A 23,647-nucleotide genomic window follows, 5' to 3' on the forward strand; every position below is an offset into this window, starting at 1 on the left:
AACCGAATGAATATGATAGCCCTCACTAACTCATCAATAAAGAACACACTGCAAATGTGTCCTTAAATCTGAGTGAGCTAACCCCCGAGGAATCCACTATGGGTTTCACTGTTCACCCCGGGCACAAGACTGAGCTGAAATGCTCAGGCATTCTTGATCTAAGCGTGAGGTATTTGGTAGCGCGGGCCTGGTTAATGTACGCCCCGGTTTGGAGGAAAATGTCATTACTGGGGCCAGTGCGTTCACAGCTAACAGGGTTTTATTCCTGAGAACTGTCTGGAAGCAGCTGGTAGATTCTGCGGCCGATAGGAGGACTGCTGCATCTCAGTCCTGTTTTAAATGAGCACATTCGTGAGAGTGAAAAAACAGAACTGGGTTTTGGCCGGAGGGAATGCTCAGATTCTGTCGATGCACTAAAGCGCACAGTGAACTCCAGACGTAACTGACTGAGAAAACATCCACAAACTCTTTTTTTTTTAAATGTTTTTTTAAAAGCCATAGAAATGTTGACAAGGTGTAGACTCAGTGAGCCCAAACCGGCTGGCACAGATGCACCAGCCTCTCTGGACATGCGGCACTACTGAACACGAGGGTCCAGCAGGAGAGCTGCACTTACATCGTGACCTGTCTCTTGATAACTAGTCTATCCCTGATTCACTGCAGTTCTGGATATAAGCCCTGCCACAGCGTTGCAGCGCCATGTGTAAACGTATGCTTCTCACACGTTATTTTTGTTGCTGGTAAATGGAAAGTTTTGTCTGGTCGCTGCATATCTAGTTGTGTAATGACGCCTTGTGTTGTGGGGAGAAGCTCATGATGTATTGTCAGTGGGCTCCCCAGACTCCGTGAAGACAAAGTGTCCTTACGTCGAGCTTCCTCTTCACAGATGACCATTTTAGGTCATTGTGCATTGGAAATGTTGGGGTCTAACAAGAACATCCCAGTAGGAGCCAACAGGCTTCATTTTGCATAACTTGAAGCTTTTCCTAATATTAGATGCAGAAGTATCAGCCAAGACAGGTGAGCAAGATACTGTGCAGATGGTAGTTGGCAGATGGTGTTTGGATAACTCCTTATTATAAAGGCTGCACTTTACTCCTTATTTTTGCAAACCAGACATTGTTATACATTGTACTATTTTTTTTTCTCTTTTTCTTTTCTTTTATATTTAGGCTTATTACCAAGGTTAATGTATCTAAGGTCAAGTATAAATACCATAAATTCACCATGTGGGACCTTACCCCTAGAACATCAGGATATGAGCCTACTATTATCGTAACCACAACAGAACAGTACTGTCATGTTTGACTGCTCTGCCAATGGTGACTTGCATGATTGTGCTGCAGAGAGCTGGCAAAAACAATGCATAGATTAAAACTATTTACGTGTGCAAATCAATACACTGCTCAGGATTTGGCTGCAGAATAATAAATCCAGAATTCAGAATGAGGTGCTCAGGTCAAAGACAGTGCGTACACAATTTTTTTTTTAAACTCTGGGAAGCCTTCTCAAACAAATGCGGGAACTAAATAAGGGACTACACAATGACGCAAGTCACTATGTTTTTCCTCTTCACATCTAGGAAAAGCAGCTGGCTGGCCACAGGATTTACAAATCAGCCTCGTAAAGCCTGCTGATATCCAGTGTGTGGGGAGTGATTGGCACATCCACATGAACACAAGCCCCGAGCTTGATTTTAACACTGAAGACATGCTGCGGACGCCCAGTTACCGCCCAGTTAACAACTTTTTAACAATCAACAAAGAGTGAGCATGAACAAACAGCATGCACAGCAGACTGCCAGCTAACTCGTCACACTAAAAGATGTGAAAACATCCACCATGGTCAAAATCACGAAATATTCCCATCCTTGAAACAGCTCAAATCAAACCAAATTCTGGACATGGTTATGCAGCTATGTGCATTTTGTGTCTCATAATATATTATTATGAATACAGTATTAAGCAGCCAATAAAAGTGTGAATACAGTGGAGAATTCGCCGAGCCTTTAAAAATAAACATTTATTGAGAGTTCATTATTTATAATCTGTGGTAACCCAAGAGGATAAATTTACAAGTTTACTGTTCAAGTTTTCACCGACACACCTACACATTTCTTTAAAAAAAATAATGTTTCATAAACTGTAAGCTGACTGGCTGCAAACAGTACAATGCTTGCAGCATGCCACACTTACTCACCCTGAAGCTGTAACGACTGTCTTTGTTGGTAGGGTAACACGTTCAAAATTCATACGTTCCACCACTTGCAATGAACTCACAGAACAGCCACATATGTTTGAATGTAGGCCAAGTTATCTTTATTATGTTTATGTTATGAGAGGGAGTGGTGTAACTGGCTGGAAAGACTAAGTTCTTTTCATAAAAATTTATATAATATAAATATAACGCACAATATGATTTCAAATTCGCAATCACAGTGCTTAAAAATATTTTTATTCTCTTGTCTGAAGGTTTAGGGGCTGAGCTGACAGCTGAAGAGGTCAGAACAGATGGAGCTGAAAACCAGCAAGCTTGCCCTCTCCACCGCCTCCAATGTCTCCAACTCCTCAGTGGGCAATGACACAGCCACCCTGCTGCCAGAGGCCCCCTACCAGGCAGTGGAGGTGGTGTTCATAGTCCTGGTGGCAGGGTCTCTCAGCCTGGTCACGATTATTGGGAACATCCTGGTCATGCTTTCAATAATACTCAACAGGAACCTGCAGACCATAAACAACTACTTCCTCTTCAGCCTGGCATGTGCAGACCTGATCATTGGGGTAAGCTCCATGAACCTGTACACAGTCTACATTGTGATTGGCTACTGGCCCCTGGGACCCGTGGTGTGTGACCTATGGCTGGCCCTGGACTATGTGGTCAGCAACGCCTCTGTCATGAACCTCCTCATCATCAGCTTCGACCGTTACTTCAGTGTCACCAAACCGCTCAGCTACCCGATGAAAAGGACCACCAAGATGGCGGGCATGATGATCGCGGTGGCCTGGGTCCTTTCCTTCGTCCTGTGGGCACCGGCCATCCTGTTCTGGCAATTCATTGTGGGTGTGCGGACTGTGCCGGAGACAGAATGCTACATCCAGTTCTTCTCCAACCCAACCATCACCTTTAGTACCGCCATCGCTGCCTTCTACCTGCCTGTCGCCATCATGGCGATACTGTACTGGCAGGTCTCCAGGGCCAGCAAAAGCCGGGTTAAGACGGGCAAGTACGAGCCCTCAGGATCAAAACAGGAGAACCCATCCAGCACCGAGGTTGGAGACCACATTTCCACCCCCGACGATGACGACGATGACGTGGAAACCCAGGGCACAGACAGGAGCCGGAATGGCGGCGCCCCTCGCACAGTAGGCGGGGTCGGGGGCGGGCAGGAGGAGGTGGGAGGGGCTCAGAGCTCCGACTCACGCCTGAGTGACAGGAGGCCGGGGCAGCCTGGGAGAAACGGCATCGCTATGGCCACCCGAAACCTCGCGGTGCGCACCATCGTCACGGTGACAAAGCAGCAGCTCAAGAAGAGCGCGGCGCAGTCGCGTGAAAAAAAGGTGACGCGCACCATCATGGCCATCCTGGTCGCCTTCGTGGTCACGTGGACACCCTATAACGTCATGGTGCTCTTGAACACCTTCTGCTCCACCTGCATTCCCAACGCTGTGTGGATCCTTGGCTACTGGCTCTGCTACATCAACAGCACCATCAACCCTGCCTGCTACGCCCTCTGCAACGCCACCTTCAAAAAAACCTTCAAACAACTCCTGCTCTGCCAGTACAAGGACAATCGCTTGGGTAGATAAACAGAGATGTGTGTGTGTTACAGGTTGTGGTATTTTCTGTCATTTTTCTTACATTGATCTAAAAAGAAATCTATTCTCTTGTATCACTGTAAACAACTACATGTACAAGCTCAAGAGCTAGAAGGACTAAAGAACAAATACCTATACATGTAATATAAAACCACACACATTTGTAAGCCTAATAATTCTCAATTTAAAAACAAGAACATTTACGACACAGCTGAGATGTAATAAGAATCTGCGCACATTCATGACACACAAACAGTGCTCAGAAACAGTGCATCAATAAGTAGTTTATAGTTTCATCTGATATGAATTTTCCATTATTGAAAATTATTACTAAAGTCACGTACGATAAATGTAACTATTTACTGATGCACCAGAAAGACTTTTCCAATTAATATCCGTTTCCGCTCTCTAAGAAGGAACACATGGAAAAAGAATGAGGTCAAAGCCAGTGCGAGTGTGAAATGTGCATGCATCCACGTATATGGGAGTGTGTACATTAGAGTATGCGTGCGTGTGTGTGTTTGTGTGAATATGACATATTCCATGCGCATGTTAATTCAGTATATTCAAGAAAGTATGAAAGAAAGAGAATGATTTACAAGCATGTGTATGTGCACGCATGCAACTATACAACATGCGCATCTTTGCTAGCCCATATTTATAGGCGTGTACCAACAAGCTCACTTTTGTGGACGCGTACACGCGTATGTCTGTCTGTGAGCATGTCTTGGTGTTTGTATGCAATTTAACATTTATTATTTTTTACTTTTTTCATCAATTTCTTTTTAAGATGTCAATACCATTATATAATTCAAAATAACCATCAATCATCAATTTACAATTTCCATGGCACCAAGCAATTTCACCCGCGTTGTCAAACACATGTAATATTAGATTCATAAAATGTATTATAGATTCTAAACATGTTGCCATATTCTACAGAAAAGGCTTCCATCAAATGAGAAATAAAACAGATTTGTGAAGGATGCTGTTCCTCTGTTTTCCACTAATTCACTCCATGGTGTCACTGGGTTCAGTTTAACAACATAATTTTACCCATTATCATCACTTCTCAATTTTTACCACTGTCCTGTAATCACACACCAATCCCCCGTTACCACCACTCTCCTATAACTACAGCTGCAATAGATTTGTCTTCATTGTCTTCCTCTTAATTTCCCTACCAATTACATCATTGTAAATGCCACTGTGCTGCAGTTATTAATCCATACACTGGCCCAGATCTATCTTCTGAAACTTTACATAAACTGGCTATCAGTTTTGTAAAGTTAGATAGTGATCTTTAATTACACAGAATGTAGCTTTACTAAGTTTGTCAACCTACTTGACCACACTTTGAATTTGTAATCCATATGTGGTTAATTAAAATAAACTGACAATTCTGAAGTGAGTTGTTATTTTTCCGTATATGTGGAATGGGAAATCCAAGGGTCAAGGTAAGTCCACCAAAGCAGAAAAACTTGGGTAGCTCTACTTTGGTATATGACCTGTTTTTTACTTGTAACTTCCCATTGTTTTGATGCTGAATCATTTTGGACCAAGCAAGGTTATTAAGGAAATGTGTTGTTTTATGTAAACTATAGAAAGTAGTTATTTGCTTTCTGTACGAAACTAGTAACTCAGCATTTTCTTTTTTGTATGTTGAAGTGCACATGAATGCATACCTTTGTAAGGGAAAATGTGTACAGGCTATGCAACGTCTGAAACTTTGGCGAAGAGTTGCAGAGATAGCTAAAAATGAACGACAGCTATTGGGGGCAAGCTCAGCAGCTTGGCCTGGAACTTGCATTACAGCTCCCTCTCCTGGATGCTTTGGCAAACAGCAATATCAATTGCCGAAGCTAAGCAAAGGATTCGGGACCAACATTTGAACAGAATTTATTTACACATTACACAGCCACCTCCCTCACTCACACTGAGTCAGAATAATTTCCCAGAAGTCAAACAGGCGCTCTGGTCAAAGACAGTGTGTACACTGTTTTTTTTTTTTTGATCTGGGAAGCATTCTCAAACAAATGCGGGAACTAAACAAGGGACTATACAATGATGCAAATCACTGTGCTTTCTGAAGAGCACATCTAGGAAAAGCAGCTGGCTGGCCACAGGATTTACAAATCAGCCTCGTAAGCCTGCTGATATCCAGTGTGTGGGGAGTGATTGGCACATCCACATGAACACAAGCCCCGAGCTTGATTTTAACACTGAAGACATGCTGCCTAACACGTTCAAAATCCTTACGTTCCACCCTTACACCACTTGCAACCAACTCACAGAACAGCCGCCAAGGTTACTGCGGGTCACTTTCGCAACAGTTTTAGTCATATTGTGGGGCAATGCATGACAACGCTCATGATAACATTTCATCGCAACAAGCAGCTAAAGCATATGCATGCGTTTTTGAAAGAGAGCTAGCTACATTTAAAAGAAAATATTCAAAATATTTTATCACTTAAAAAAAATACAATTATGAAATCAGCAAAAAGTTAGAGCAGACAGCACAGATCCTGCTCTTGTCTGTCCTTAGTGAAGTCCGAAAGCCTAAATGAGTTTCCGTGACTGAGAGACAGGTGTCACAGCTGTGATGAATGGTGTTTAAGAATGGGATACTCTTTCCCAGAAAAGACAAGGCTGCTCAGCCAATTAACTGAACCAGACGGCGAGCATCAAACCTGCCTTTGAAGCCCAGCAGGCCATGGTGGTAACAGTACACCTGTGCCGACGGTGGGACAGGGCAGCCTATCACCGCGCCCCACATGCACAACGCAAAAGTTCTGATATGAAACCCAATTGTTTAGCGCAACTGAGTTAGCAACAGTAACCAAGATGGGCAGGAGTTAGCGATAAGTGAATTTGCCAATGCAAAGAAAAGTCACCCTTTGCAGAGGGGACCCAACACTGCCTGTTAGACAAAGTTCACATACGGAAGACTGCAGCTCTCTGCACAACATCAGCGCGCCTTGACTTTTCCCAGGGACGTGAGGATTTTTTGTCTTGAGCTCAGAAGCAGTGGAAGAGGGAGCAGGAAGCATCAAAAGGAAGGGCAGCCAAACTAATCCCGGAATCCCAAGCCATCCCAACAGCCCCGTGGTAGACACAAACGCGCATTTGCCTCCTATGGACCAGCCATACCTCCGTTTCCTTTGATCTGAACTACAACACAGAAAACTGGAAGGAATTTAACACATCCAGCACAGAACATGCAGTAGTACTTCAGAAAAACAAGCAGAGACTGCAGGCAGCAGGCACCATATACATGTGTTTATTAGGCAATTATCAAAGAGGCTGTTTGTTAGTGTGTTTGTCAGAAAATTTAAATTTCTTGTGAAACTGTGCCATTCTACAGTACCTGCTCTTTGCGTAAACCTCATATGGAGCCCTTCCTTTAACATTCTAGTTTATGATGACTTTATTATTTAATACATATATTACAAGCGGGTAATAGATGTATTAAATGAGAACACACTACATTTCTGGGTTGAAGAGTTCCGGGGGTACTGCTCTGCAAAGGGAAGTCTGCTGACGGCTCTAAAGAACGGAAGGAAACTGAAGTTCCCCGCCCTGACCTCGCGAATCTCACCACAAAGACGAGATACACCTTGTACTGCGGCTGGGTGAGTATATGCAGTCAGCAAACTGATCTTACACTGCTCTCATGCATTTCTACTGCTATCCTGCTTCCTGTATGTTTGAATGTAGACCGAGTTATCTTCACATTTGTGTTATGAGGGGGAGTGATGTAACTGGCTGGAAATTTTTACATAAAAATTCATATAACATAAATATAAATATGACATACACAAACATAATTTGATTTCTAATTAGCAATCACAGTGCTTAAAAATATTTTTCTTTTTTGTCTGAAAGTTTAGGGGCACAGCTGACAGCTGAAGAGGTCAGAACAGATGGAGCTGCAAACCAGCAAGCCTGCCCTCTCCACCGCCTCCAATGACTCCAACTCCTCAGCGGGCAATGACACAGTCACCCTGTTGCCTGAGGCCCCCCACCAGGCAGTGGAGGTGGTGTTCATAGTCCTGGTGGCAGGGTCTCTCAGCCTGGTCACGATTATTGGGAACATCCTGGTCATGCTTTCAATAATAGTCAACAGGAAGCTGCAGACCATAAACAACTACTTCCTCTTCAGCCTGGCATGTTCAGACCTGATCATTGGGGTAAGCTCCATGAACCTGTACACAGTCTACATTGTGATTGGCTACTGGCCTCTGGGACCAGTGGTGTGTGACCTATGGCTGGCCCAGGACTACGTGGTCAGCAACGCCTCTGTCATGAACCTCCTCATCATCAGCTTCGACCGTTACTTCAGTGTCACCAAACCGCTCACTTACCCAAGGAAAAGGACCACCAAGATGGCGGGCATGATGATCGCGGTGGCCTGGGTCCTTTCCTTCGTCCTGTGGGCACCGGCCATCCTGTTCTGGCAATTCATTATGGGTGTGCGGACCGTGCCGGAGACAGAATGCTACATCCAGTTCTTATCCAACCCAACCATCACCCTCGGCATCACCATCGTTTCCTTCTACGTGCCTGTCACCATCATGATGTTGTTGTACTGGCAGGTCTCCAGGGCCAGCAAGAGCCGCGTGAAGACGGGCAAGTACGAGCCCTCAGGATCAAAACACGAGAACCCATCCAGCACCGAGGTTGGAGACCACATTTTCACCCCCGAAGATGACGACGATGACGTGGAAACCCAGGGCACAGACAGGAGCCGGAATGGCGCCCCTCACACAGTAGGTGGGGTCGGGGGCGGGCAGGAGGAGGTGGGAGGGGCTCAGAACTCTGACTCCAACAGGGGGCCGGTGCAGCCTGGGAGAAGCAGCACCGCCACGGCCATCCAGCCTCAAGCTCGCCGCCACGCCCCTGAAGGCCGCAAAGGAAACCCCGCGCCGCACACCATGGTGACAAAGCAGCGTCCCAAGAATAAGGTGGCGCTGTCGCGCGGAAAAAAGGTCACGCGCACCGTCATGGCCATCCTGGTCGCCTTCGTGGTCACGTATGCGCCCTATAACGTCTTGGTGCTCATAAACACCTTCTGCTCCACCTGCATTCCCGACGCCGTGTGGAAATTTGGCTACTGTCTCAGCTACATCAACAGCACCATCAACCCTGCCTGCTACGCCCTCTGCAACGCCACCTTCAAAAAGACCTTCAAACGGCTCCTGCTCTGCCAGTACAAGGACATTCGCTCGGGTAGATAAACAGGGATGTGTGTGTGTTACAGGTTGTGGCTGTGGTGTTCACTGATTTAAAAAGAAATTTATTCTCTTATATCAATGTAAACAACTACATGTATAAGCTCAATAGCTCGATGGACTAAAGAAAAAATACCTATTCATGTAATATAAAACGACATGCATTTAAAAGCCTACTAACTCTCAATTGAAAAACAAGCACCTTTACAACACAGCTGAGATGTATTAAGAATCTGCACACATTTATGATACAAAAACAGTGCATTAATAAGTAGTTTATAGTTTCATCTGATATGAATTTTGCATTACTGAAAATAGCCCAGACCATCAATCATCAACTTACAATTTCCATGACACTGAGCAGTCTCACTTGCGCTGATTCTTTCCCTCAGGTTAGCCATCACGACGCACACAAGCACACACACCTGCATGTATATGGACAGAAACACACACCCATCTGCATGTATATGGACAAACAAACACACACAAACACACACACACACCTGCATGTATATGGACACACACACACACACACACCTGCATATATACAGACAAACACACACACCTGCATGTATATGGACACACACACACAAACACACGCACCTGTATGTATATGGACACACATCTACATGTATATGGACACACATACACACACACCTGCATGTATATGGACACACACAAACACACACACCTGCATGTATATGGACACACACACAAACACACGCACCTGTATGTATATGGACACACAGAAACTCACAGAATAGAAATGTGTGACAAATGCCTCTGTCCAGCTGTTATTAATCCACACACTGGCCCAGATCTATCGTCTGCAACTTGACATAATCAGTTTTGTAAAGTTACAGATGGCGATCTTTAATTACACAGAATGCAGCTTCTTTATGTTTGTAAACCCATTTTACCACGCTTTGCATTTGTAATCCGTATGTGGTTAATTCAAATAAACAGACAATGCTTAAGTGAGCTGTTATTTTTCCGTACATATGGAACGGAAATCCAAGGGTCAAGGTAAGTCCACAAAAGCAGGAAAACTTGGGTAGCTTTACTTTGGTATATGGCCTGTTTGTTTTACTTGTAACTTGCCATTATTTTGATGGAGAATCATTTGCGACCAAGCAAGGTTTAAGGAAATGTGTTGTTTTATGTAAACGAGTCTTTTGTTGAAATACAAATAAGGACAAGTCGACAAACTGGTTAACAGGTTAAAATCAACCTCGGTGTTTGGCGAGCTTTTATCTTGTCTATACAGTCACCTGTTGAAGCAAACTACCTGCGCAAGAGTGCTATAGTTAGAAATCTTGCACGTATGTCTATTTTGCGTTTTGAATGCGATTTCTACAGAATAATAATTTTGTCCATTTTATAGCTAGTTGGTACAATAAGGATTCGAAGCTTCCAACAATGTATTTCATTTTAAACATACAGTGTTTAGTTTTTGTTGAACACTAACACTGTTAGTTTTTGGAGTTGGCTCGTTTACAAGCTATGCATTCTGTTTATCGATAAACAGAGCTGCTACTGTTGACTAACCCACGGCATTTTAAACAGAAGTATCCATTAAACGTAAAATGTTTGAAGCATGTTGAAGCGTACGGGAATGCATACCTTTGTAGGGGGAAATGTCTTGCTCCGCCGAACAGTTACAGGGTAATTAACAATTAATGACAGGTGTTGTGCGCGAGCTCAGCTGCTTGGCCTGGAACTTGCGTTATGGCTCCCTCTCCTGGATGCTTTGGCAAACAGCAATATCAATTGCCGAGGCTAAGCAAAGGATTCAGGACCAACATTTGAAAAGAATTTCTTCACACAGCCACCTCCCTCACTCACACAGAGTCACCAGCAATGAAATGTGACAGAGAACGAAAACAAAGAGGATATACAGTACAAGCATTTTTTTTACAGGTGCCTAAAGACTTTTGCACAGTATTGTACGTATGGATCCTTTTGAAATGTAGAACTTAAATTATGTGATTGCTATGATTCTTTATATTTGTTACTCAGGACTGTCAGTCTGTCTCCACCCCAGTTCCTTATAGCAATAGGTCCTCTTTCTGTTCTTACTGTAAACAGTCCCCACCTCTGCTGTGATTGGTCAAAAGGTGAAAAGAAAGATTATATCCTGGAATGATGCAATGGGTCTTTATTCCAGGAAGTAACTTCTTGCTTTCACTTACATTTCTCCTCAGCAGTGGCATACAGGAACAGGCTTTACATGAGGACAGACGTGATCTCGTCTTTATTGCGTTTAATACATATAAAATACAAACACTGGCAAAAGAAAACGTGAATCAGGTAAGAGTGAGGGGCTGGAGAAGCACTGTGTTCAGAAGGAGCTTGGCTAACAGTGCCCTGGAGAGAGTAAGTCTGTGATCTGAACGAGATGGAAAAGAAGCAAAGGATGGCAGCTAACTTCACCGTGTCAGTGGAAGAGGTCTCCTGCCCAGTGTGCCACGACATATTCACTCACCCCGTTATCCTGCCGTGTAGCCACAGCTTGTGTAAGGGCTGCTTCGAGCAGTGCTGGGCGGCCAGCTTTCGGAAATGCCCGCTGTGTAAGAGGCCGTGTGCCCCCGGGACCGATCTCCCCGTTAACCTGGCTCTGAAGAACCTCTGTGAGCGGTTCCACCTGGAGCAGGAGGCCGGGCCTGGCCCAGAGGTGCACTGCGCTCTGCACGGAGAGAAGATTAAGCTCTTCTGCCTGGAGGATAATCAGCCGATATGCGTCGACTGTGTGCCTGGCCTGCACGACCGTCATAAATGCTGCCACTTAGCGGTAGCAGCGCACGACCATAAGGTGAGCAAGACCTGCAGACCTGAAGACACTCAGCAAATGAAGTCTTAGTGTGAAATTGCTTATTTTGTGCACTTGTTGTGCCTTGTATCACATCGTCTTGATGCTGTAGCTTGTAATGCCTCCTAGTTTGACTTGGCATAGGTTAGGTCAGAGTAATGTTCACTGTGTGAACTGCACTTAATGTGTTCATGGCTATGAATAACCGCTACAGCATTGTACTTTATCGGACCAGTGTTTTGTAGTTGTTCCAATTACCTTTGGTATGCACGTATTTTATGTCGCTTTGGATAAAAGCGTCTGCCAAATAAATGCAATGTTGTGAATCTGATTCTGGTTCTGGTTGTGTGACAGTATCACAAAGATGTTTCCTGTCTTTGTCTTTTACACATACTCCAGACATAAAGCACATTGTTCATAAGGCATATTTCAACCACGACTCACGCTCAAGCCTCACACCCACAAACACAATGTACATGGTAAATTGTAATTTTGACATTGCAGATGAAGATGCAGGCTGCATTGAAGCCCTTACAGGACAAGCTGGAAAATTTCAATAAAATCAGTAAAACTACATATCAAAAACAGCAGCACATCAAGGTAAAGTATGTGAAAGTGTTGTGGCCTTTAAAAGTATAAACAAAATAATAAATACATGTATATTTATATTATATATGAAATATGAAGGAACTGTATGTACATTTCTATATTATTTATATTACAAGTTTACAAGAATTGAAAATAAATTAAACACATTTTTAAAAAAAAGGTTTCTCAGTTGCTTGATTACAGTTTTGAAAACTGCATTCAAATTAGCAAAACAACATATCATTAGCTAAATGCTGTAAGATGCTCAAACCATGTATTAACTGTTGCAATATCAACTAAAAGCACCACAATAGATTCATGCATGCAAGGTATATGCCTTACTGCAGTTTCTCATAGCTCAACCATTGGCACAGTTTTAAAATCAGCTAACACATAATTCAAAGCCTGTAAACTATATTTACAAAAGCCAATTAATCCGAGTGTCATTTTTTACAACACAAAGGGGATGTGCTCGAAATGAGCACACCCCCTTCCCCCATTTGTTTTCAAGTAACTGAGAAAAACTAATCCAAGCCTTAATCTTTTCAGAGCCAGGTTCAGCGCACAGAGAAGCGGATAAGAGAGGAGTTTCAGGAGCTGCACCAGTTTCTACACCAGGAAGAAGCAGCCAGGATCGCAGCCCTAAGAGCAGAGGAGGCAGAGAGGAGTCAGACTCTGAGCAGGAAGATGGAGGAAGTGGTCAGAAAGATGGAGGCCCTTTCAACCACAATCAAAGCCGTAGAGCAGGAGATGGGGAAAGATGATGCCTCATTCCTACAGGTCAGAGCCAAGCAAGAGAGAAAATCTAAATGTTTTGTCAATACATTTGGCATATAGGAGGCGCCATACAGGTAAAAGCCTCAGAGGAATAAGACTGAATAAAAAGAAAAGTCACAAACACAGTGCACACGCCCGCCATCTTCTTGCCATTTTTGTTGAGGTCTTTCTTTCAATGAGCAAAGGTGGGCAGCAGAATCTAATTTTGTTTTTTTCATGTTTTTATTTCAGAATTACACTGAAACAATGAAACAGTAAGTGAGAATCCTTTCCTTTAAATTCTTGCAGTTTGTCACACTGATATAAAGCCCTCAGCTGCTCTAATTCTTGGATGTCACGGCAGAACTCAGTGCACAGTTCAGGACCCTGATGTCTCAGGAGTACAGATCGACGTGGCCAAACACCTGGGGAACCTGAAGTTGCACATCTTGAAGACGATGATGGGGATGGCGAAGTACTGTGAGTGCATTGCACGACTATGTGGCAGCGTAATGATAAATTGTCTTTGATTGATGGCTGGAAAAAGTCTACATCATTCTGGTGGGCATATATCCTGTAGGCCTGCATGGTACCTTGTTTCAGTTGGAGTGGCAGATAACCAAGTGATCTTTTATTTCTTCCCATCTTGTTGTTTCTATTCAGCTCCTGTGATTCTGGACCCCAACACAGCCGATCCCTCGCTCATATTGTCTCAGGATCTGACCAGCGTGGAAAAGGGCAAAGAAATGTACTGCCAATATGTTTATCTTTTTGGGTCAGAAGGATTCAGCTCAGGGAAACACCAGTGGGATGTGGAAATTAGGCGATGCACTGTGATAGATATAGGTATTGCCAGTGCCCATCTCAAAGAGAGGGAGTCTCAAAGAGAGGGATGTACAAATGATTATGAACAAAGCCACATCTGTTATTTACAATACCAGGGTATTTGTGATTGTTTAGACGAAAAATCTGTACGCAAGGGAATGGCCAAGTTTAGAGTGCTTGTGGACTGTGATCAAAAAACTCTGTCATTATTTGATGTCTACGGCAACAAAACTCACAGAACTAAAAGTATCACTCTCACAGGGATACTCTTTCCAGTATTTCGCTTTGTATGCATTGATGCGGAACTTGACCTTCTGAAGATCGTGCCTGCCACGGTCAAGGTCATGGTGGAGAAGAGAGTTCAGTGACTGAATATTCATGCTTCTCTAAAGCTGGTGGTTTACAGATGAGATATCTGAAAAAGGGTGTGTCAACATTAATTTTTCCTTGAAATAAAGACTTTAGTCACTATCTTCTGAGTGGACAGGAACAACTCTTAAACACATCTCCCCAGCCAGGTAATCTCTGGGGATTAAAACCGATGGGTTTCTTGACTACATATAGATGATGATTTCTGCTTGGAGGAAACACTTATTTCCTCTAAGATGTTCTCTGTGATTATCTTCCTGCCATAATTTATGAGAAAAAAGTGTGTCAAACATTTTACGAATTTATATTATCTGTGATCCTATTTATTTTTTAAATACAGGCATCTTATTTTGTTTATATAAAGGGAAAAAAAGTTATTTGGGGTTGTGAAGATGTGTCCAGTGTATTCGTATGTATTATAGGAGGGTTCATTAGGTTAGGGGAGTAGTTGTTAAAATCACTACAATGTATTTTAATGTTTAAGCTCCACAAGTTCTCTGTCATATAGTGGTAGGACTATAATGTTTAACCGTTGTTATGATCTATTCATCCTTGTTGTGTTTTGAGCAAAAGTATATTTTATTTGAATTATATCCTCAATAAAGGGCTCAGTTTTGTATTTTACTATATACGTGCCACTGGAATCAATACGCTTTCCACAAGTTTACTTTTCATAGATTCCTGTCTCCATTCCTGACATAGTTAGAAGTGACATCATTATTTACACAGCCCGTGAGCATTCACCCCATCCAGCTTCCTCACACGAGTCACCAGCCAGTCAAGTGTCAATTTATTTTAAATCAGAATAAATATTATTAGTGCACTTCTTTATTAACAAAAGGCTCTGACTCAGACTTCATTTGTTTGATTAATGCAGCCAGTGTGCCTACAAATAAAAAACCTCTAACTCCATACACAAAGGGCAATGGATGCATCGTAGTTACCCATCGGTAGCCAACTGCAGCACACCATTTTCAAAAGGTTTCCATTTCATAATACAGCTGATCACACTTTGCATAGCGATTAGTCTAGAATTTCCATGATTATTCGACTGGCAGCTATTTTGCTCTTACTCGGGCAGTAAGCACCAGGGGCTAAAACCTGCACCTTTCAAGGGCGTTGACCTGCTGCCCTTAGTCCTACAGGAAGCTCAGCCGGCTCCGCCTCCAGTTCTTCCCATAGTGCTCTTCTGGAGTGTCACTCACCAGCACAGGAGGGGGTGGGGCCTGCAAGGGCGTCGGGGGGAAAAGGAGGCGGAGCCTGGACAGGCAAGTCGCCTCTGTAGCACCGCAAGTCCTGCTCTGCGGTAACGCGTCTGGAGTCTCTATATCAGGGGGGGTGAATCCATCGTCTGTGAAGGAGGGCCGGTTGCCCCCCACAGGGGTATTAATGGTACGGTCCCCTGTGTGGGACACAGCTGCGGCTGGGGTCAATTTGAATGCCGCTGCGTCTTGTGCACTCCCTTTCCAAACGGAGGGAAGGCGCCGCAGTGTCTCAGTGTTGCAATTCGGAGACGGCCCTCTGCCAACAGGCTCTGAGGTGCGCTCGTCCGCCCGGGCCCCGCCCGGTTTAGCCTTCTCTCCGTGCCTTGCGACGGGAGGGCGTGGGGGGGCAGCGGCGTGCTTCTCAAAGGACAGGGCGGGGAACTTGCAGACGCTGGCCTTCCTGTGTCGCGTCAGAGACAGCAGTGAACCACCGTCCAGAGCACTCCGGTCGGAGCAGCTCTTCTTCGTCCCTCTTCTTCTGCGTGGATGCAGAGCCAGGCTCATCATGCTGGCGTCAAACTGAGGCGTTACCTAAGAGACAGGGGGGAGTCCAGAAACTGCTTACCAGTCAAACGTGAGGTGTCAACTTAAATGTAAAAGCTATAGTCACAATCTTCTTGGGTGAGCGAGCGAGCAAGTACTTCATTTGAAAAGATCACAGCAATACCGTATTTCAGAAAAGCTATGCAATCTTGATTATCGTCATCAAACATTATATGGCAATAAATATTTGACATTACCCAAGAATGGGCAGTGCTGCTCTGATGCTGTTCCTCCGACAGGAAGATTTTGGGGTTACGAGCACATCGCACTTTTGGCCCGTACGGATGATAGGCTCCATCCAGAGGCGCTTGGACGAACTGTAGCTGTTGCTTCGACTTTGGGTTTCTCGTTTGGGTTCTGCGGGGCATCAGGAGCGGCCAGCGGCCACCCTTTGGTCGGATATCGCTACTTTTAGCACACACAATACCAGATTACGTTAGCTACATAGCCCAATCACATGCCCTCAATGTTCTCGTGGTTTTATTAGCTGATTGCCCTAACACGGTGGAGTGCAAAGTCGTACACTAAGGATGAAAGCCATTGTTAACGTTAACTGCTGAAATTTACTTTCCACGGCAAGTGCAAACTGAACGTTTGACACGTACTTCGCTTAATCTAGCAAGCAATCTCGGCTTCTTTGTAGGAATCCGTATCAACAGAAAACAGGAAATCAATCGTCTGACCGATTACCTATCTTATCGGGCAAGCAAAAAGATACCATACGTACCCAAACCGTCATTTCTGTTCACATACTTGATTTCCATGAAACTGAACACTTTCAGGGATTTGTACATGGACAGACCGGACCTTGCAAACCTGCTCGACGGCTAACGACGTCCAACCATAGACTGTATAAAGCACACCAGCTAAAATTTAATTCCAACATGCCGCTGCCCTCCGATTGGTTCAGAGACGCCAGTGGGAGGGGGAGGCTGCATCTATGCGGTGGCTTCAACTAATCACATGACCGGAACGAGTAGGACTGCGCCAAAATTCAAATCCCCCCAACAAAGTGAAAGGAAATCGAAAGAAATATGATCAAGATTCTTGGCTTTGATTAATGTTGGACATTGATACTAAAATACTGGGGGACTGAGGGACTGACGATCAACAGGACATTTTTCTAATATGAAGGTCTGGTATATTTATGAATGAATATGTATCGATTAATTTAGCTTGCTTATTCATGTCCACTTTTATGACAGTTTTATCCAGCTGGTCTGTCACTGCAACTGCCCTAGCTAACGTTAGCTAGCGCTGATATAAAGCCATTTTTCTCGATTGAAATACAGTTGATGCAGCGAGTTAAACATAAGACAACGTAACATTAGCAATGTTCAACAACTTGCATTACGTTAGCTCATGCACTAGCTATTACAAATCTAGCAGCTAGTCTACATTGTTACAGTAAACTTTCGCTGATGCGTTAGCTAGATGTCTTGGTGGCTGCAACTAGTCCACATCCAACACAATTACGATTAATAATAACTAAGGCTTCAGTTAACGTTACTGTTTTGCAGGCATCTTCATTTGGTCATATGTGGCTTGACACCGAACCCAATGTCGAACTTCCGAAAGAATTGAAATCGGTTGAAGGACACAGTTCTAGAAGATGGTTTATCGTCTGCTTATTATCAATATACGTCACAACTTGCACGGACGTTTGAAAATATCTTCCGAATAGTTGCATTTTTTAAAATTTCGATTATTGTAGCATTTCTAGTATTGTACCCAACTGATGCTCCATACACCATTTATATGAACTCCCGGCTGTTGTTTTTGGCATGCGTAATCTGAGCGGTACTGGAAACCAATAGCTTTTGCACTTTTCATTGACATTGGCTGCTGTCAGAGCATCATTTCAGGTAACAAGAAACGGTTCTCTTTGCCATTTTCTAGTGGTGCTATTATTTTAGATTATACTGACTGTCAGTAGATTTGTTCATACTAAGAAATTGAGAAAAAAACTGCAAGTTAGCCAAGTGTTCATCAGCTTCACTGAGCACTGAACTTAAAATCGGCATAATTTATTTATGGAAACGCAGAGAAATGAATTTCACACAGCAAGATTTGAGCTGCACAATTTTGCAGACTGCCACACGCAGCCCTCTGGCTGCAGGCTGTGAAGCACTGATCCAGAGGACGTGTTTCAGACATACGAGGGACTTTCTAAAGCGTTCTCATCTTGCTCACATTATTGTTGCAGCATCAAGAAAGTGGTTATTTAAAAAAAATAAAATTATGTATGTCCCACTTTCAGACTCTGGACCGAGTGCAGGACACCTTAGACTGACGTTTGACCAGGATGAGACAGAGTCCCAGGAGGCCGCTAATTCTCAAGAGGAGGAAGCTTCCCTTTCCCGAAAGCGAGACGGAGGCTGCCCGCGATGTGCCCGACGGTGCCCGGCGCCAGGCCGCGCCACCCGCTCCCGGGGAACGGGGTCTCCCCGACGCGCTCCGCATCGTGGACCACCCGTCCATGCCCGACACGCAGGTGGTGGTGGTCCCGCAGAGCGCGGACCTCCAGAGCGTCATCGACAGCCTCTCCGCCAGGGGCAAGGAGCGCGGTCCCCAGGGGCCCAGCAAGTTCATCCTGCTGAGCGGCGGGAGCGGAAGCCCGGAGGACTGGCCCGGCTCTCTCGGCCTGTCCTCCTGGGGAGAGGACGGCGACGCAAGGGCTTTCGGGAACCCGCTCACCCTCAACCCAAAGCCAGAGTCGGGGCGCAGAACGGACCGCCCCGTGGAAGCCAAGCCCCTGAGCTCAGCGACATTTCGTGAGTCGGAAGCCCTCTAACCTGGCAGCATGTTTTTATTTCAGCGTGTCTGCATCACCCCAGGCGGTTCTCCATGTCTGTTCAGCTTCACTCACCAGGGGCCTGCATCACCAAGCGGGATTACTGAGTTAGCCAATAACTGAGCAAAACCCGGAATAGCACTTTTTACTTCACTCCATGTTCCAGATCTGGAATGGTCCCGGGTTTTACTCGGTGCAGTTATCCAGCTAACTCGGGAATCCCGCTTCGTGACACAGGCGCCAGATTCTAAAGACAACAGGGTTTGCAGGGGTGCAGAGTACCAGTGGTTCACATGGCGGGGACGCGATCTCTCATTCCTGTTTCTCAGCGAGCAAGGAGCAGGACAGTAGCCCGCTGAATGACAGCCTGACCAACATCCAGTGGCTGGGGGGGATGTGCTCGGACGGCCTGGGGTCGGGCGCCGGGGGGAGAGCTTCCGAAAAGGAGAACCAGGAGCCCTGCGCCCAGCGTCTGCAGGTCAGCACACCGACACGGGCCTCTCTGACTGATTATCACATACGCTGCTTACCACCCGTTCAACTAATTAATCCGTTTCCAGTTATCATCGTCGCTGGCAGATGTGCTAACGCAGAGCTGCTAACAAGGGTGTCGCGGCACAGCGTATTAAATAAACCTCACAGGAGCAACGCACACAGCAGCAGCGCTAAGCTTCGCTCAAATAATGAACCAACGGTCGAATATTGAAGCTTGATATTATCATTAAAAGTGATTTCAAAAAGGACACAGAAATTGGCTATTTGTGTGGGAACTGGACCAAATTTCCATGTGGAGTGTGTGGCTGAATCGGTTTAACGTGTATTGACCTTGAACTGACCTTAACCCCGGTGGTCCCGCCCCGCTCTCCCGTAGCTCTCCCAGCACCTGGACGGGGCACAGAGGCCTCCGTACTCCTACATGGCCATGATCCAGTTCGCCATCAACAGCAAGCCGGACAGGCGGATGACCCTGAAGGAGATCTACACGTGGATCGAGGACCACTTCCCCTACTTCAGAAGCGTGGCCAAGCCAGGGTGGAAAGTACGCACGCTCAGAGAGCGCAGAAACACGCAGACATTGCTGCGAAAGCAATACATCTTCCACATTTTAATTAAATTGTGACCTTGTCCCATTGGGATAGGACAGCACGAACACAGCCTTCAACCTGCTTCTGTAGTTCTGCATTTCTGTAAACGGCAGCAGTACATCACCGGCATTTAGCAGACGCTCTTACACAGAGCCACTTGCACGCTGTACATAGCTGTGTGTGTATTTGTGGTTTGCTGACTGCCAAGCGCTTCCAGCTTCATTTTAGCATCGTGTCGGATCGGCCTCTTTTTTCTTACGCCACTTGCAGAACTCCATCCGCCACAACCTGTCCCTGCACGACATGTTCACCCGGGAGACGTCCCCGGACGGGAAGATCTCCTTCTGGACCATCCGTCCCGAGGCCAACCGCTGCCTGACCCTGGATCAGGTGTACAAGGTGGGCGTCACGAGTGCGCGCCCGCGATCCTGCGCTGAGATTTCCACCCGGCGCCTTTTCGGTTCGAGCGCGTCCAGGTCTCCGCTGCTCTCCCGGATGAGCGCTGCTGCTAAAAGCAGAAGGAGAACAGAGATCTAAAGCCTCGCACACACCGGCGCTTTGAGTTCTGAAATGTTTCGGGAACGTCTTCCTATACGCATTACTCTGACGCATTAGGTGGTTTTTCGAAACCCGACCGTGTGGATTTGACAGGTTTGAGGAGCCGAAACGGTTTTAAAAACAGGTTTTAATGCCGGTGTGTACGAAGCTTAAGACTTGGCCGTATTTGATATTTTTTCTCTGACTTCTATTTCCTTACCCCCTCCCACAGCAGGTGCTGGATCCAAGTACCCCCCATTCCACACAGGTCTGTGAGCAACAAGTAAGCCTGCTTTTTCTCCCCCCCCCCCAACCCCACCCGAAAGTGTACGGGACAGTCAGGACAGGGCTGAGGGCAGGGCGAATGCGTTTGTGTTCCTGCTTTCCCCCGCTTCTCTGCGCTTCTTCAGCAGATGTGCGAGACACAGGGAAAGATGGCCGCCACAGCGTTACATCAGCAGGGCTGAGCTGGGTGACCCTCTGTCACCACGCAGGCGTAGCTCAGGCAGTCAGTGCTGCGGTCTGACAGGGGAGGAGCGCTTCTTTTTAGCCATCAACGCTCACCCCAAGTGAGAGATTAACGCTGAGAAATCTCCCCCCACAGCAACTAAAGCCAGCTGTTCCCCAAATCAAGAAAGTGGCCATCCCAGTCAGCTCGGGTGAGTGACAGGAAAGGGGGTGGAGACCATATTTATTTTCACACTGAGCTTTGGTTTTCTTTAAGGCTCCTCTAACTCTCTTTTTCCCTCTGTTCTCGACGCAGAGAGGAAGATGAAGCCCCTTCTTTCTCGACCCGAGTCCTACCTGGTGCCCATACAGCTCTCCCTCAGCCCCTCTCTCTTCCTGCCCTCGGTGCAGCTCCCCCTAGCTGCGCCCCCGCAGAACTGCAGCTCGTTGGCGGCCGAGTTCCAGGGAGGGGGCAAAAGGGTCCGCATCGCCCCCAAGGTGACGCTCGCCCTCCTCAAGGGGCCTTTGGTTTTTTGGGTTTTTTTTTAAGGGGTTTAGGAATTACAGTTATTTGTACAACAAGTAAGATTTGAACTTGAAATGAGATGAAACTCGAAATGGCTTGAAACTATAATCCAATAAGATGCAGACCGAACTTTAATGTAACTACAATGTATGTGTGTGTGTGGTCCTGCAGTGTGCCCCGCCCCCTGTGGAGGAATTTAAGGAGGACCCCTTGTGCGTCTCCCTGACCCTCGGGGCCCCGGCGGCCCCAAACCACCCCGCCCAAAGAGTGGCCAGAGGCTCCCGCCGAAAGCAGTACCTGGCCCCGCCCCCCAGGGAGGAGCCCGTGCTGCTCTTCCCCGACAGCACTTTCTTTGACTCGGGCCTGACCTCCGACCTCTCCGCCTCTCAGGACATGGGGCTGGACAGCCCGGGGAGGGCGTGTGCCTTCAAGACGCCAATCAAAGGCAGCCGCCCCGCCTCCTCCACCCCCAGCAAGCCAATCGTGAGCGAGAACGCTGCCGCCTCCTCCTCCTCCTCCCTGCCCTCGCCCTGGAGGACCAGCCCTCGGGTCACGGACGCCCGCGACGTGCTGGACTTCAGCCCCATCCGAGGACCCCTGGGGCCCAGCCTGACCCCGCAGAACCAAAACTGCACCCCCCCCTTTGGCTTCGGCTTCGACTCCACCCCCTTCAGGGAGCCGCCCCTTTTCAGCTCCCCCCGCGAACTCCTCACCTCGTCCGTGCGGCGGTCCCCCCCGCCAGCTGGGGGCGCTGTCCCGGCCAACTGCTCCCTGACCGAGGGCCTGGTCCTGGACACCATGAACGACAGCCTGAGCAAGATCCTGGTGGACATCAGCTTCTCGGGCCTGGAGGACGAGGAGCTGGACGTCTGCAACCTCAGCTGGTCACACCTCATCCCATAGCTCAAGTGACCCCGCCCCGCCCCGCCCGCGCCGGGCTCCTCACCAAGCTGCTGACTCCTGCGCTCGTTTCGCGCTAGTTCATGTGACGTGCGCGTCTCTGTTGTGCCGTTTCTGCATGCGCACGTGCGCGATTCGTCTGCACTTTCCGTCCTGTCGTTTTCTACCTTTACCCTTTTGTGACTGACCACCTCTTCTCTTCACTTGCTGTTTATGTCTATTGTGTGTGCATGTGCGTGCGCATGTGTGTGAGTGTGCGTGTGTGCATGCATGTGTGTGTGCGCGTGTAGTGTGTGGGCATGTGTGTGTGTGCGTGCGTGTGCACGTGTGTGTGTGTGTGTGTGGGCATGTATGTGTGTGTGTGCGTGCGTGTGCACGTGTGTGTGTGTGTGTGTACGTGTGTGTGTGTGTGTCTGTGTGTGTGTGTGTGCGTGTGTGTGGTGTGTGGGCATGTATGTGTGTGTGTGTGTGCGTGTGTGTGGTGTGTGGGCATGTATGTGTGTGTGTGTGTGCGTGCGTGTGCACGTGTGGTGTGAGTGTGTGTGCGAGTTCACACCAGGTGGCATGTTTTGTGTTGTGGAGGGCCAACTGCACGGCCGTTGACCCGAAGGAAGTAGGAACAAGCTCAGATAAGCTAGTCTTTTCTTTTGCAGTGATTTCAGAAGATAACTATATTTTAATTTGCACATTCTATATATTTGCATTATTGTTTCAGATATAAATTGAGGAAAAAACTGTATTTTCTTAGTAAGACACTAGCGTATTAAGGATTTGAATCTGCCACCTTTGTTAAAAGTTATACGTCTGCTGTTTATGCGATCTGGAGACTTATAGCACAATGTAATCTTGTAACACCAGAACGAAGGGATCAATAAAGCAAGTTTCACCTTTTACTGAAGTCATCTTCTTCCCTTTAGGTATGCTCTATATCCGTGGGAGAAAGTCTAATTCAGATTCCACCAAATTAAAAACATTATTTCAATTAAATTCAGTAAAGTAATGTACAAACAGCATACTGCTGACTAGGTATATCTGTCGATATTGGGGAAGGCAAATGTTTTTTGTGGAGAAGAAAATGTGGCAAATGTTTATTTCTCTCGGAAATGTACAATCGAGCAGTTGTGGGAGAAGTCCTTGCATTGTTTTATATCCCATTTGTG

General features: G+C 46.3%; 6 protein-coding genes across 11 annotated transcripts in view; 4 read left to right on the forward strand and 2 right to left on the reverse strand.

Annotated features, from left to right (window-relative positions):
• The window catches only part of LOC135245998 (protein FAM180A-like), a 47,152-nt gene extending 36,437 nt beyond the window's left edge, over positions 1 to 10,715 (reverse strand). The window contains exon 1 of one of the 5 annotated variants that reach the window (XM_064319478.1): positions 10,667 to 10,715. The gene's annotated coding sequence lies outside the window, so the exon portion shown is untranslated. Of the gene's footprint in view, positions 1 to 5,497; positions 5,644 to 9,386; positions 9,469 to 10,666 lie in introns of those variants that run through there. The other 4 variants (XM_064319477.1, XM_064319480.1, XM_064319476.1 and 1 more) reach the window with 4 other exon arrangements.
• On the forward strand, positions 2,477 to 5,219 carry LOC135245996 (muscarinic acetylcholine receptor M2-like). Its single transcript, XM_064319474.1, has one exon. It carries the CDS (start codon positions 2,511 to 2,513, stop codon positions 3,801 to 3,803), a length of 1,293 nt encoding a protein of 430 aa, XP_064175544.1. The 5' UTR covers positions 2,477 to 2,510; the 3' UTR covers positions 3,804 to 5,219.
• LOC135246048 (muscarinic acetylcholine receptor M2-like) lies at positions 7,810 to 9,049 on the forward strand. The gene has a single exon (XM_064319540.1). It carries the CDS (start codon positions 7,916 to 7,918, stop codon positions 9,047 to 9,049), a length of 1,134 nt encoding a protein of 377 aa, XP_064175610.1. The 5' UTR covers positions 7,810 to 7,915.
• Positions 10,716 to 11,191: 476 nt separating the features above from the next.
• On the forward strand, positions 11,192 to 15,019 carry LOC135245995 (E3 ubiquitin-protein ligase TRIM35-like). 2 transcript variants are annotated; one of them, XM_064319473.1, is made up of 6 exons: positions 11,193 to 11,855; positions 12,357 to 12,452; positions 12,990 to 13,220; positions 13,449 to 13,471; positions 13,561 to 13,676; positions 13,860 to 15,019. In XM_064319473.1, the coding sequence occupies exons 1-6, from the start codon at positions 11,442 to 11,444 to the stop codon at positions 14,387 to 14,389; spliced, it is 1,410 nt and encodes a 469-aa protein (XP_064175543.1). In that variant the 5' UTR covers positions 11,193 to 11,441; the 3' UTR covers positions 14,390 to 15,019. The 2 variants fall into 2 exon arrangements, 1 of the variants encoding a protein (XP_064175543.1); XR_010327485.1 differs by lacking the exon at positions 13,449 to 13,471 and having other exon boundaries at positions 11,192 to 11,855; positions 13,506 to 13,676.
• A 179-nt stretch (positions 15,020 to 15,198) lies between these two features.
• On the reverse strand, positions 15,199 to 17,091 carry rhno1 (RAD9-HUS1-RAD1 interacting nuclear orphan 1). The gene is made up of 3 exons (XM_064319475.1): positions 16,926 to 17,091; positions 16,396 to 16,587; positions 15,199 to 16,186 (listed from the first exon to the last, which is right to left on the reverse strand). Exons 1-3 carry the CDS (start codon positions 16,935 to 16,937, stop codon positions 15,530 to 15,532), a joined length of 861 nt encoding a protein of 286 aa, XP_064175545.1. The 5' UTR covers positions 16,938 to 17,091; the 3' UTR covers positions 15,199 to 15,529.
• An 80-nt stretch (positions 17,092 to 17,171) lies between these two features.
• On the forward strand, positions 17,172 to 23,380 carry LOC135245993 (forkhead box protein M1-like). Its single transcript, XM_064319467.1, has 9 exons — positions 17,172 to 17,332; positions 18,459 to 18,972; positions 19,322 to 19,470; positions 19,864 to 20,031; positions 20,348 to 20,476; positions 20,847 to 20,897; positions 21,219 to 21,273; positions 21,378 to 21,559; positions 21,759 to 23,380. Exons 2-9 carry the CDS (start codon positions 18,504 to 18,506, stop codon positions 22,488 to 22,490), a joined length of 1,935 nt encoding a protein of 644 aa, XP_064175537.1. The 5' UTR covers positions 17,172 to 17,332; positions 18,459 to 18,503; the 3' UTR covers positions 22,491 to 23,380.
• Positions 23,381 to 23,647: the final 267 nt, after the last annotated feature.

This window comes from Anguilla rostrata, chromosome 19 (genome assembly GCF_018555375.3).
Source record: "Anguilla rostrata isolate EN2019 chromosome 19, ASM1855537v3, whole genome shotgun sequence".
Taxonomy (NCBI): Eukaryota; Metazoa; Chordata; class Actinopteri; order Anguilliformes; family Anguillidae; genus Anguilla; species Anguilla rostrata.

Bases quoted from the DNA above. Each gene is read 5' to 3' on its own strand.
- LOC135245996 (XM_064319474.1), top strand. From the start codon at position 2,511: ATGGAGCTGAAAACCAGCAAGCTTGCCCTCTCCACCGCCTCCAATGTC.
- LOC135246048 (XM_064319540.1), top strand. From the start codon at position 7,916: ATGCTTTCAATAATAGTCAACAGGAAGCTGCAGACCATAAACAACTAC.
- LOC135245995 (XM_064319473.1), top strand. From the start codon at position 11,442: ATGGAAAAGAAGCAAAGGATGGCAGCTAACTTCACCGTGTCAGTGGAA. The intron at 11,856-12,356 runs GTGAGCAAGACC...TTGACATTGCAG, and splicing joins TAGCAGCGCACGACCATAAG to ATGAAGATGCAGGCTGCATT. The intron at 13,677-13,859 runs GTGAGTGCATTG...GTTTCTATTCAG, and splicing joins GATGGGGATGGCGAAGTACT to CTCCTGTGATTCTGGACCCC.
- rhno1 (XM_064319475.1), bottom strand. The intron at 16,187-16,395 runs GTAATGTCAAAT...CCTGTCTCTTAG, and splicing joins GCAGCACTGCCCATTCTTGG to GTAACGCCTCAGTTTGACGC.
- LOC135245993 (XM_064319467.1), top strand. From the start codon at position 18,504: ATGAGACAGAGTCCCAGGAGGCCGCTAATTCTCAAGAGGAGGAAGCTT. The intron at 20,477-20,846 runs GTGGGCGTCACG...CCCCTCCCACAG, and splicing joins CCCTGGATCAGGTGTACAAG to CAGGTGCTGGATCCAAGTAC. The intron at 21,274-21,377 runs GTGAGTGACAGG...TTCTCGACGCAG, and splicing joins GGCCATCCCAGTCAGCTCGG to AGAGGAAGATGAAGCCCCTT.